This window comes from Ustilaginoidea virens, chromosome 6 (assembly GCF_000687475.1).
Source record: "Ustilaginoidea virens chromosome 6, complete sequence".
Lineage (NCBI taxonomy): Eukaryota > Fungi > Ascomycota > Sordariomycetes > Hypocreales > Clavicipitaceae > Ustilaginoidea > Ustilaginoidea virens.
The window spans coordinates 2,096,161-2,108,199 of NC_057321.1; the positions used below are offsets into that span (position 1 = coordinate 2,096,161).

Below are 12,039 nucleotides of genomic sequence, written 5' to 3' on the forward strand. Positions count from 1 at the left end.
CGGATCTCTGGGCTGTACTTTTTTCCTCTTCCTTTTTTTTCTCTCCTTTTTCCCCCCATCTTTGTTGCCCTTTTTGCCTCCCCCGCTTTCCCCCCCCTTTCTTTAATCCTTTTCATTTCCATTTCCCCGCCTGTTTTGTCTTTCAAACCCTCGCCTCGGGGCACCTTGATTCACCACCAAGCCCGTCTACATGCCCCGGGCCTGGGCCACCAGTCGACACAACCAGCTGCAGCGGCCGCAACGAGCAGTTCTTTTTGGTGCTGGCGACACCACCACCACCACACCGCCCTGCAAAAGGAAAACTGCGCCAGCTCAGGCCCGCCGGAACCGGCCAATCAAGCCGTGCAGGATGGGGAGACGGCAGAGGCAAAAAAGGCACAGGCGGGAGTTTCTCACCGTCATCGTCTGCAGGCGACATGGAGTTGGGGGAGCGGGGATGCCGGATGCCGCATTCCGGATGCCGCCCCTGCGCTCGTTTTTCTGAATCTAACGACGGAATGAACTATTTACAAAGGGGCCCGTGTCTATGCCGCTTGCCGTGGGCGCTGGGAACCTGGATGGGCTGTGGGACTGACGTTTTTTGTCTGTTTGCTCGTGAGGCACGGGAAGCTTGGGGTGGTGGTGATGCGCGGTTGCGGTTGCGGTTGCGGTTGCGGTTGCGGTTGCGGTCTGGTCTGGTGGGATCTCGCGGTGGAAGAGCGCAGTACTCGGTAGAGCGCTTCTGCGCTTCTGCATTGGAAGGCTCGAGTCGCACCCAGCCAAGCGGCAGCTGCGAGACTTGCCACGGTAGGAAAAGAGCACTGATGGCGGTGCGCTGCATGAGGGTTACTGCGTCTGTCACGTCTGTCACGTCTGTCACGTCACATCACGTCACATCACGTCACATCACGCCACGTCACACCAAACAAGTGGCAGCGCACCCCGTCACGGCAACACAAGAAAAGCCCTTAGGTACTGGGTACTGGGTACTCTGTGCGCTGCCCCGCGCGCGTTGTGCGTACCAAGTTGCACCAGCTGCCACTGCACCAGTGTGCTCTGGCGCGAGTCGACCCGCAAGAAGTGCGGTAAATAGGTACCCAAGGCACTCGGCATAATACATACCAGACATGTACCTACCTAGTGTGCGTGTGTGCATGTGTATTCCGCCAGCCGTGGTCAAAACAACATTCAAGTCTCGTAGGTGCTTGCTGCGTGCCATGATGCAGAAAACGCCAGACCCTAAAACAGCCAGCCAGCCAGCCAGCCAGGGGGTTCAATCAGTTGCGTTGCAGGGAAACGCGAGGCGTTGGAATGGAACGCGTGTGCCTCGGCACCTGCATACTCCGTACTGCTTACATGTACCTTTATTTTGTAGCGAGGCAGCTGGCTACAGTGGCTAGCTGCGTGCCGCGGTTTTCGTCCTTTTGCAGAGTACTCGAACCAGCAGTTCTGCTTTCTACACGACGTAACCACACGCACATGACAGCCTCATTAGCAGCTCATCAGCAGCTCATCAGCTGCGCAGTGGCCGGCTGCATCCCCTCAAATGGCGTCAACACAGCCGACTGTTTCACGCAACAGGACCAGGACCAGCACCCCCCTTGGTACGAAGCAACACGTCAAAAAAGAGGTCATTGGAGCAAGTGACAATGCGGTAGAGTGCGGTAGGTAACTTGTTTATTGAAAAAGACTTGGGGCGGCGCGCCAAGGTGCAGGTTCTGTCTAGGCCTGGCGTTTCCCTGCGTGCTTGAAAGTCCTTGCCGGGCTGTTTGCGCGCTCCTCGACGCAGGTGGCAACCTGTCGCCGCGGGTTATACCAGCACGGCGCGTTCGCCGCGGGGCACTGTGCGGGAAGAGGGGAGACCAGACGTCAGCCGGGCCGCTTTCAGCCGGAAGGGCGGGCGGGCGGGCGGGCGGGCGGGCGGGCGGGCGGGCGGGATTGGTTTTGTTTTGTTTTTTTTCGACCTACCGGTTCGCCGGAGCAGCCCCGCATGGTGCGGTCAATGACGTACAGCGGGGACCCGTCGGCGGTAACGCGAAGCTGCGGCATGGCAAACGTGCACGTGTTGCTGGCCGGGTTGCATTTCTGGCCCCGGCGTCGTCAGCCACATCATCTCATGATGAGGGAGGGAGGGAGAGGATGGAGAGATGGGAGGGAGAGAGGGAGGGATGGGAGGGAGAGAGGGAGGGAGAGAGGAAGAGAGGAAGAGAGGAAGAGAGCGAGGCGAGCAAAAAAAAAGGACCGGGGGCTACCGTACGCCCTTGTATCTCTTGCTGGCGCTCTTCTGCTTCAGCTTCCGGTGGACCTTGTAGTTGGGCCGCTGGATGGGGGAGACGGGCTCGTCGCCCAGCGAGCCGGGGGAGACGGGCGAGATGCCGTTCTCGTCGACGGTGCGCCCGTCGACGGGGCGGCCGCCGCCGACGCTGGTGTCGACGGTGAGCTGTGGCCGACGGCCTGCGCGCCGCTCGACCTGGTGGTGGGAGTGGGAGGCGGCGGCGCAGACGGTGGCGACGACGAGGGCGACGAGGCTGAGGCGCATCGTGGGAGGCGAGTCTGGACGGGGGCGGGGGATTGGAGGAGAGGAGGTTGGATGGAACGGGAACGAGGTGCTTTGCCGCGGGCAGGGCCGGCCAGAGCAGGCCAGGTCGGTCGCGGCGTGGGCGTGGCGTGGTGTCTTTTATAGATGGCGCTGCGTGCTGGGGCCGGTCTGCGGGCTGCTATAATTAAAAAGAGAGGGCGATGATGGGGGGGGGGGGGGGAGACCGTGCTGCCGGGGCTATTGTCCTTGGCTGCGACGCGGATACGGGGGGCCGCTATTATGGGAAACCGGGCCGCGAAGCTATTGTATTGTTGCGACGGGGGCATGGGGGTAAATGGCCGAGAAAAGACGCTCGTGTGCTGAAGATGGTGATATATTTATTCATGGGCCCAAGACGACTTGGTTATTACAAGGGCCCCCGTGGGGGTGGCAGGTGGCCCATGCGGACGGCCGTGTCCTGCCCGCGATCTGTTGATGGGTGGACCCGGCACCCCGTCTCCGGCATGGACCTGATTTTGGTGTGATTCATCGGACCTTTTGACTTGGCGGATGGCTTGCTTGCCTGCCTGCCCACCCCGGCCGTGGTGTGATGTGGATTGGAGTGCCCGGCTTCCCCCCGCAATCATCATTGTCCATCCCCCCGGGGCCACCATGCCGCCCGCTAAGCTTCTCCGTCGCCACGCCAAGCAACACGCCCCGGAGGATCGATATCCCCCAGCGGGATATCTGCCTCTATCTTCTTGTAGCCCTTTCTAGCCCGGTACCTCTTGACGCCGTGTCCCAGACCCATCATGGAGAGCACGAGCAGCGCGGCCACGACGGCTCCCGACAGCCACTTCCTCCATCCTCGCAAGCAGCATGGGTACCACGACATGAGAATGCCGACAAGCCGCTGCGTCCATGACTTGCTTCCGCGGCTGTCCGGGGAAAGCCCCCCGCGAACGAGCTGCTTGGCCATGGGTCCCAGAGGCCCGGAGACGAAGCGCTTGAGGCCAAAGAGCGGAACCGTCCTTTGCAGAGGGTGGTCGTCGGGATAGCGGGCGTCGCCCCAGAGGCCCGTGTAGTGCAGAAACGAGCCGAGGTTGCCTGTTGGCGGAACGGCAGAGCCAGCTGGCAGCAGCCGTGTAAAGGTTGACGTGGCCGGGTGGTAGTGGTAAAAGTAGGCTGAGAGCACGGGGTCCCACAGCTTGCCAGCATCGCAGTAGTCTATCAGCGCTTCATCGTGGATGTGGTTGCTAAACAAAGGAGTTGGGAGCGTCTGTTAGTGTTGCATCCTGCGTGCCACGTTCAAGCCGCGTCGCGTCTCTTTGGAGGAGCGCCGTACCCTGGTGAAGGATAGTTTGCGTGTGAGCCGTATGCGCTAAAGACTACAGGCTGTCAAGGTTCGCGTCATCAGCTCAGTTTCATCAGGGGGGGAGGGGGAAAGGAGAAGAGAAAAATTTCATGCTCCTTGTTCAAATCGGCAGCCTACCCACCCGCTCATCCTCCAACGAGATTCCCTCGTCGTGCCAGCCATATGCGGCGCCACCCGAATGCTGACTATAGTAGATGCCCGTGGGTTGACCGTCGCGAAAACGGATCATGTTATGCTCCCTTGAGACATGCTCGGGTGCATCAGTCCGAGGATTAGGATATGAGCAAGAAAACAGAAGCTGAGCTGGACGCACCAATCGCCCACGTGGTCTCCAAAGTGCATGCCATGTTCCACATCCTGAATAAGACGGTTTACAGGCTCCATTACCTGCGTCAGGTTGGCGCCCCTATTATAGGAGTAAAAGTAAAAGTAAAAGGCGTCCAGGTCCTGCGGCCCTCGCTCAACGGCAACGACCACGCAGGGCGTAGCATTGACAGTGCGTCCCGACTCATCCGGCACCTTTCCCAAGATCCAGGCCGGCAGCGTGGTGACGTCGTCCTTTGAGGTGAGGGCGACTTGGCCGGTCTTGACACGGTTGAGCGTCTCGAGGTTATCCAGGCTCAGCTTAGGCAGGCCGGCAATGGGACTTTGGTCAACTGTTGGCCTTGTGTGGTGGACATGTTGAAGCAAGTCTGATGGTCGAAAAGGATCCTCAGAGTGTAACCACACCAAAGGGGCTGCCAGGCGACGCGTTAGCCTCGGAACGCGAGTCGAAGAGCGTAGGCGGCGCGAAGCAATTCGGCAAAAAAAGACGTCCATCCCCCGAGTCCGCTCCGTACAGCAAGACGAGGCTTACCATGTCGAGTCACGCAGTCAGGCACGGCGCGGTTGCCTCCAGCCAGAAGCCATGATTCCGCGCCGTCGTTTGCAGAGCTGCAGCAAGCGGCAGCAACCAGCAAGCTCAAGAGTAGAATCACTCGCACCATTTCACCACCCCAGGTGTTGGCCTTGCGATGGCGTACGCCCGGGCAGCCCGAGTGATCAAAGATCAGTTCAGTTGCGATTAAGCTCGACTTGAAGTCAATAGGGGCAGCTTTGGGCATGGATTTACCGGCATCTGGCAGTTGGAGGGAGTGATGGGGCTCGAGCTGACAGTTGACGCCTGGCTTGGGCGGCTGACGGACGGCTGACGGACGGCTGACGGACGGCTGGCAGATGGTGCCGCTCAAGCGCAGCTACGTCGTACCCGTACCCGTACCCGTATCCTGCAGCAGATGGGCAAATGGTCCCTGGGTACTCTGTAGGTGCTTATGTACGAATTCAATGTTTGCGCCAAATCACCAGGTACCAGACCAGACTCAAGGTACCCCGCCGTGGAAGCGTGTTGTTTCCAGGAGCGTTATATTCGCCGTCATGCCCACTAAAGCGTGCAGGTGCAAGCGTCAACAGCGTCCCGCTTTGCATCTTGAATCTCCGTAGGGTGGAGCAGGCAAAGTGCGTCTCTACGAAGTATGATTGGCCCAATCAGCCACTTCGGTCCATTGTTCTGTTCATCTCGGATCTCATCTCCTACGGCAGAATCTAACCGCCTCATGAAATGCCCATCACCAGGCATCCATCCATTGCAAGCCGTCAGCCATCGCAGCACATGCCCAGCCATGTGTTCCGAGCTCCGCCCTTCCGGACCCAAACTCCCGAGACGAGCACCAAGGCATCCCATCAACCTGCCAGAGGACGGTGTCGTGCACGCATCCTCAGGCCACGTCTCATGAAACCGCCAGCTGCTTTCACCACGCCGCAGTCACCCGCTCCTTACCTTGGTTTCGAAGCTCAGAAGAGGCGGTTGAATATCCTGCGCAAGCATGCGTACCTTCTCTTCGGAGCAACGCCTAGATCTTTTGCCGGCACCTTTGTCGCAAACTCACCTCATCTCGCACAAACTAGAGGATGAAGAGGGGTCACTTAGAGCTTGTGCCGATGCCCTCGAACCAATCAGCCGGCCGCAGGCTCGTATGGACATGGACAATGTTTGACGGCGTCTTCGAGCAAGGGAAAAAAAAAATGGCGCATGAGTCTGCCTCGGCCACGGGGCAGATGACCGGTCAACACCTGCATAACGCAGCAGTCACCCCGCAGTCTTTGATTTGAGCTTGCCTCTGTTACAAAGCTGTGTATGGACTCGCCGGGCTCGGCTGCTTTATACTTCTCGGGGCTCACAAACTTTATGCTTGCACAAAGTTTGCACGCAAAGTTTGCTTATATGCAGACGATGCAAAACACCAACGCTGTGCCTGAAAAATGGCGGAGTTTGCTCCTTTCTTTTTTTTAGCTCATCTTTCCCCATAACTGGCAATTTGCACGGCCCTAGTCGAAAAGATATTGATATCATCATGTTGCACCACCAGTGTGCCGCCACACTAAATAAGTGCGGCTCTTTTGGGCGGCTTCCAATGCTGTGACAAGCAGGCATCAGGATGGTTGCTACTCCAATCCAATCGGGGCAATTAGCTCGGCGTTGCTCGTAATGGAAGCAAGAAAGACGTGCTCTTGCAGTGACCAAAACGAAAAAGACAAAAGGGGCGCCGGCAGGCGAGAGGAAACGAAAAGCGTTGCTCCCAAACAGGGATTTCATGCTACACGGGCAGCAGGCTTGCTGATTTGCCTTATTTCAACGCATACACCGAGGCTCCTTGGTCGCCTGGCTTTCTGCACTCAAGCTCGAGAAGCCCCTGGTTCGAACCAGATTCTCAAAAGTTTCCCAAGGCAGCCGCAATGATGATGATGATGATGATGATGATGATGCTGCTGCTGCTGTCGTGTGGCTCGGTGCTGAACGGCCTATTCGCGCTGGGCCTAGTCTCCGCGTTTGAATACAACACGTTTGACGGTCCGGGCTTCCCATCATGCTACAACGTCACCCAAGTTGCCAACGTCACGAGCGTTGCCGAAGTGCAAGGTCTCGTCAAATTCGCGGCCAGCAAGGGGCTTCAGGTTCGCGCTGGCGGCAAGGGCCACATGTGGTATGACACGCAGTGTTCGGATGACGAAACAATCATCATTCGCACCGAGTTTCTGAACAAGATCCGCGACTTTGACCTGGCTGCCGGCACCGTCGTGGTAGAAGCTGGCGTCACGTTTTTCCAGCTCGCCGAGTACCTGCATCAACGAGGAGCCAACATGGGCACCGGCTTGGTCAACTGGAACATCACCTTGGGCGGCAGCGTCGCCATGGGCGCCCACAGAAGCTCTCTGCGAGAAGATGCCGCGGTGGTGGGCGGCGTGCTCGCGCTGGACATGGTCGACGGCCTGGGTGGGCTTCGCTGTATTGAGCGCGACGAGTCCAGCGACGACTGGTTGGCTGCCTCGACGTCGCTCGGTCTGCTGGGGATAATTGTCAACATCAAGCTGAAAGTCTTTGCCGATTCAAAGGTTTACGCCATGCAGAAAACGTGAGTATCGTGGGAATCGTCGCCGCCTGGAAACAGTGCTTTTTCTGAGACTGGCCGAGACTGGCCGAGACTGACCGAGACTGACCAAGACTGACCCCATCAGACTGGACGAAAAGGATGTACTCTCGGGCGACATATACGCACTGATATCACCGTATCTCACGGCAAATTTATGGGTTGGTGTCATCTTTCGCCCCCCCCCCCCCTGCTCCTGCTCCTGCTTCACTCCTCTTGCTCCTCTTTGTTCCACAAGTTGACTTGCAAAAATGCCGCAAAAGTGGTTTCCGTTCAAGCGCAAGTTCTTCTGGCGATACTACGACACAGTCGAGCCTAGCAAAAGTCAGCAGCAAGGCTTCCAGTCAACCTTTTCCGTCACGGCCCTCGAGGGCAACGCAGCACGCACGCTTCTCGACAGTGGCAAATACGCGCCTTCGTCCAACTGGATCGCAGAGGAGACGTTTTTCAGACAGTGGAAGGCGCCCAACTTTCACGAAAAGACGACGAACCAGCCCGTCAAGCAATGGCCCGTCTACGGCTTCCATTACGACGTTCTCATCGGCGGTCTGTACCCGGGTCAAAAGCCCGAGTGGGACTATAACCTGCACGCCTACACGCTCGAGCTGGCCTTTCCCGTGACCATGGCGAACAAGATGCTGACCAGAGTGCGAGAGCTCTTTGACGATGAAGAAAAGAAGCTGAAAGTCATGGCATCGACGTACCGCAGCGGAATCAACATCAAGTTTGGAAAAGCGCATTACGATTTCCTGGGACAGATGACGTACAACACGTCCGACGGCCAGGACTGGACCAAGGGGGCCATCATGTTTGACTTTCCGAGTTACAAGCCCACCGTGGGGGATAAGAAGCGGTACAACGAGGAGTTTTGTACGCCGACTGCTGTTTTCTGTTGCTTTCCTGTTGCTTGGCCCCTGTTTTGCCCTATTTTCTACTTCGCAGCAACATACGGCAGAACTAACCGCGCGCTGATGCAGACATCAATCTCGCCAATACGCTGGTGAAGGAATTCCCGTGCAGGCCACACTGGACCAAAAACACCCGGGACGTGCTGCAACGCGCAGTGCCAAATCTTGACGCAAGGGTAAGGTGACTGATTGTCCAGCTTGGCCAAAGACGACCAGCTAACGAGGGGTTCGCTCTAGTACATTCAGAGGTTCAAGGCCGTGAGGGAGAAGATGGACCCCGAGGGAATCTTCCGCAGCGTTGTAGGAGAGATTCTTGGCGTATATCCTTGATGGGGGCGCGTACCAGGGCTGGAGAGGGAAGATGTCAACTTTTGCCTTGGCTCCCCACGCTCACGCCTTCACGCCTCTTGTCCATGAAAAGATGCATTATGCATGATGCATTATGCGCGACGAACCAAGTCACGTGGGAGTAGAAAACTTGGGGACGACGTACATCTTGTATGCGCAGCAGCGCGAGTATTGGAACAAGAGTCGCTTATACAGAATGTAGAAGAGAAGAATTTGAATAAGAGAAACTTGATACTGCAGAAGCTCCAGGAGGCCTAGTTGATTTCATCTTTTTTTTGAAGGATGGAATAGTGAGGTGGGGTCAATGGGGGGTGGTGATGATGATGATGCCCGAGAATTGTGGGTCAGGGGCGGTTACGATGTCGCAGACTACGCAGACCCCCCCCCCCTACCCCTCCGCATCCGCAGCCACGCCACGCCACGCCACGCCACGCCACGCCAAGACGCAACGACGCACACGCAACGACCAGAGACCAGAGACCCCTCTGCTTCATGTTTGTTTCTCGCTTCTCCGCAGCGCCGCAGCCGACGCTCGCCGCCGCCGCGCGCAACCCAACCAACCTGTCGACGAATTGCCGCCAGCGACGGGACAGCCCGCTCTCATCAAATGGCTCCGGGCGAGGCACAGCCAGCTGCTGCGTCCGCCACGCCGTCCGCTGGCCGCGACTACAAGGGCTTCGTTGCCGGCGTGTTTAGCGGCATTGCCAAGCTGACAGGTACGTAGGTAAATGTGCGTCGAATCGTGCCGGCCACCCGTTTCGTTTGACGGGGTTCAATCTTCTTCTTCTTCTTCTTCTTGCTGACGCCAAAGCGGAAAAAAAAAAACACAGTGGGCCACCCCTTTGACACGGTCAAGGTCCGGCTGCAAACCACCACCAAGGGCCGCTTCCGCGGACCCCTCGAGTGCGTCACGCAGACCCTGCGGCATGAAGGCGTCCGCGGCCTGTACAAGGGCGCGACCCCGCCCCTCGTGGGGTGGATGCTCATGGACTCCATCATGCTGGGCTCGCTCAGCGTCTACCGCCGCCTGCTGGCCGAGCACGTCTTCCACGCGGCGTCGTGGGCCCCCGGCGGCGGCGGCGACGACGGCGACGGCCCTTCCGGCCTGGGCGTCGAGGCCGAGGCCCTGCTCCCCGGGCGGGCGTCGTCGTCGCATCCGCCGCCGCCGCCGCCGTCGCACCTCCCCCCCCTGGGCCACGGGCTGGCGGGCGTCCTCGCCGGCGCGACGGTGAGCCTCGTCGCCGCGCCGGTCGAGCACGTCAAGGCCCGCCTGCAGATCCAGTACGCCGCCGACAAGGCGCGGCGCCTGTACGCCGGCCCGCTGGACTGCCTGCGCCGCATCCACGCCCGCCACGGGCTGCGCGGCGTCTACCACGGGCTCGGGGCCACCGTCCTCTTCCGCGGCTTCTTCTTCTTCTGGTGGGCCAGCTACGACGTGCTGTCGAGGTGGCTGCGCCGCCGGACCGGCATGAGCGCCCCGGCCGTCAACTTCTGGGCCGGCGGCCTGAGCGCCCAGGTCTTCTGGCTGACCAGCTACCCCTGCGACGTGGTCAAGCAGCGCGTCATGACGGATCCGCTGGGCGGCGGGCTGGGCGACGGGGAGCGCAGGTTCCCCCGCTGGAGGGACGCGGCCGCCGCGGTGTGGAGGGAGGCCGGCTGGAGGGGGTACTGGCGGGGGTTCTTGCCGTGCTTCCTGAGGGCCTTTCCGGCGAATGCTACGGCTCTGCTGGTGTTTGAGGGCGTCGTGAGGGCGTTGCCATAGGGAGGGTGTGTGGGTGAGTGGGTGAGTGGGTGGAAATCGAGGGCGTGGCTTCGGCAGAAAGCGTCCATTCATGCTCCTGCATTGTTGTTCCATGACGGGGGCGGCTGAGAGCGCCTTCATCTTCTTCTTCTTTTCTGACGACACATCGTGTGGGGGCATTGGCTTCCATCAACTCTTGTGCCCCGTCGGGGCCGGGCCTGACGTCTCCTTTGGCTCGAAATAGCCGACTTTTGTTGCTGGCATCACGACCTCGGTCGTCACTACCGCCCTGGATACATGACTCTCGGAACTCTGCTGACAAAACTCGTGCCCTCCGACCGGTTGAACCGCTTGCCAAATACGCCCCAAAATTTTTCCCTCTTCCCAACTGCCCAACGTCAAAGCGTGCGACACGTCTGAGCGTGCAGCAGCAACACCGCACGCAAGCCAATCTACTCGTCGTCCTCGTCGGCCTCGTCGTTGACAACGTTGAAGAACTTGAGCTCGTAGACGCCGCGGGACGTGGACACGACGCGGAGCCAGTCACGCAGCTGCTGCTTCTTGAGGAACTTTTTGGTCCTTTTCATTCCGCCCCGTCAGCATCGTCCAGAGGCCCATGCATGGTCTGGTCAACAAGGAAGGGAAGGGGGCACGGGCACGGGGACCAGGTACGTACAGGTACTTGAGGTAGCGGCCGGAAAGGTCGTTGTGGGCAATGACCTCGATCTTGCCCTCGCCCTGCTGCTGGACCACGACATTGTCGCCCAGGTTGTTGGTGCGGCCCTCGACCTTGATGGTATCCTGGAGGAACTTTTCAAACGCGGACACGTCGAAGATCTTGTCGCTAGCAGGCTGCTGGGCGTTGATGATGAACTAGCCGTCCCCGAACCGACCCCCCCGGTTAGCGGCGCGCGCAGTCTCGAATCCCGCGGCAGGGCTCGCTCACCTTCTTGGTCTGCTTCTGGGCCTTGCCCGACTTCTTCTAGACGACAACTTAGCCTACTGCAAACGATGGTGCCGCCATGATGCCGCCGCACGCGAGGGGCAAGAGACGCCGACGCCGGGCCATTCCGCCATCGCCTGGCTCCGTCTTGCACCAAGAGCCACTTCGGCGGGAGGGCAGGCGGAACGTCTCGGCGTCAACACATGGGAGGGTTGGCTGGGGGTCGATTCCGACGGACGGGGTGGTTCGACCGCTGGACAAGAGCGCGCCTCACGGCAACAGCAAAGTGTCAGGTTACGTACAGTCTGAGGAGCCATTTTCTTTTTTTTTTTCGGTTATCTCGGGTCAAAGGAGGAGAAAAGGGGGGAGGAGGACGGGAGATTTTTCAAGAACGCAAAGAAGTCGAATCCTGCGCCTTTGGAAATCTGATCTGCGTCGATAGAGGGAATGTGGGAAGGAAAAAAAAAAAAAGAAAAGGGCAAAACTTGGCGTCCGTGAAGCCCGCAAATTGCCTTGCACAGCGCGGGAGCCTTCTCTGCGTGGGGCTCGCTAGCTGGGCCCCAAAATGAATTAATTGGTGTGCCCGCCAAAACTGGCTGTTAGGGCTGCGATAAGCCCCGCAAGCCCGATAAGCATGGAGAGGGCTCAGCGGCACGAGAAGAAATCCACGGCTCGTCATGCGTCGGTGCACGTGACCGTCTCCAAGTCTGGGGGCTGCCAAGGGCCTCCCTCAACTTCATCAAGCATGCGTGCGTCTCCAAGA

General features: G+C 59.1%; 5 protein-coding genes across 5 annotated transcripts; 2 read left to right on the forward strand and 3 right to left on the reverse strand.

Moving 5' to 3' along the window:
• Positions 1–1,701: 1,701 nt before the first annotated feature.
• UV8b_07476 (uncharacterized protein) lies at positions 1,702–2,518 on the reverse strand (the record flags this gene model as incomplete). The annotated part of the gene is made up of 3 exons (XM_043144973.1): positions 1,702–1,821; positions 1,948–2,064; positions 2,237–2,518. 3 exons carry the CDS (start codon positions 2,516–2,518, stop codon positions 1,702–1,704), a joined length of 519 nt encoding a protein of 172 aa, XP_043000908.1.
• A 661-nt stretch (positions 2,519–3,179) lies between these two features.
• On the reverse strand, positions 3,180–4,975 carry UV8b_07477 (uncharacterized protein; the record flags this gene model as incomplete). The annotated part of the gene is made up of 5 exons (XM_043144974.1): positions 3,180–3,753; positions 3,843–3,892; positions 3,994–4,111; positions 4,186–4,609; positions 4,729–4,975. 5 exons carry the CDS (start codon positions 4,973–4,975, stop codon positions 3,180–3,182), a joined length of 1,413 nt encoding a protein of 470 aa, XP_043000909.1.
• Positions 4,976–6,671: 1,696 nt separating this feature from the next.
• Positions 6,672–8,574, forward strand: UV8b_07478 (uncharacterized protein; the record flags this gene model as incomplete). Its single annotated transcript, XM_043144975.1, has 5 exons — positions 6,672–7,321; positions 7,425–7,497; positions 7,600–8,206; positions 8,314–8,420; positions 8,482–8,574. 5 exons carry the CDS (start codon positions 6,672–6,674, stop codon positions 8,572–8,574), a joined length of 1,530 nt encoding a protein of 509 aa, XP_043000910.1.
• A 625-nt stretch (positions 8,575–9,199) lies between these two features.
• UV8b_07479 (uncharacterized protein) lies at positions 9,200–10,354 on the forward strand (the record flags this gene model as incomplete). Its single annotated transcript, XM_043144976.1, has 2 exons — positions 9,200–9,308; positions 9,423–10,354. The coding sequence occupies 2 exons, from the start codon at positions 9,200–9,202 to the stop codon at positions 10,352–10,354; spliced, it is 1,041 nt and encodes a 346-aa protein (XP_043000911.1).
• Positions 10,355–10,785: 431 nt separating this feature from the next.
• UV8b_07480 (uncharacterized protein) lies at positions 10,786–11,593 on the reverse strand (the record flags this gene model as incomplete). The annotated part of the gene is made up of 4 exons (XM_043144977.1): positions 10,786–10,912; positions 11,010–11,206; positions 11,280–11,315; positions 11,579–11,593. 4 exons carry the CDS (start codon positions 11,591–11,593, stop codon positions 10,786–10,788), a joined length of 375 nt encoding a protein of 124 aa, XP_043000912.1.
• Between the last annotated feature and the right edge of the window lie 446 nt (positions 11,594–12,039).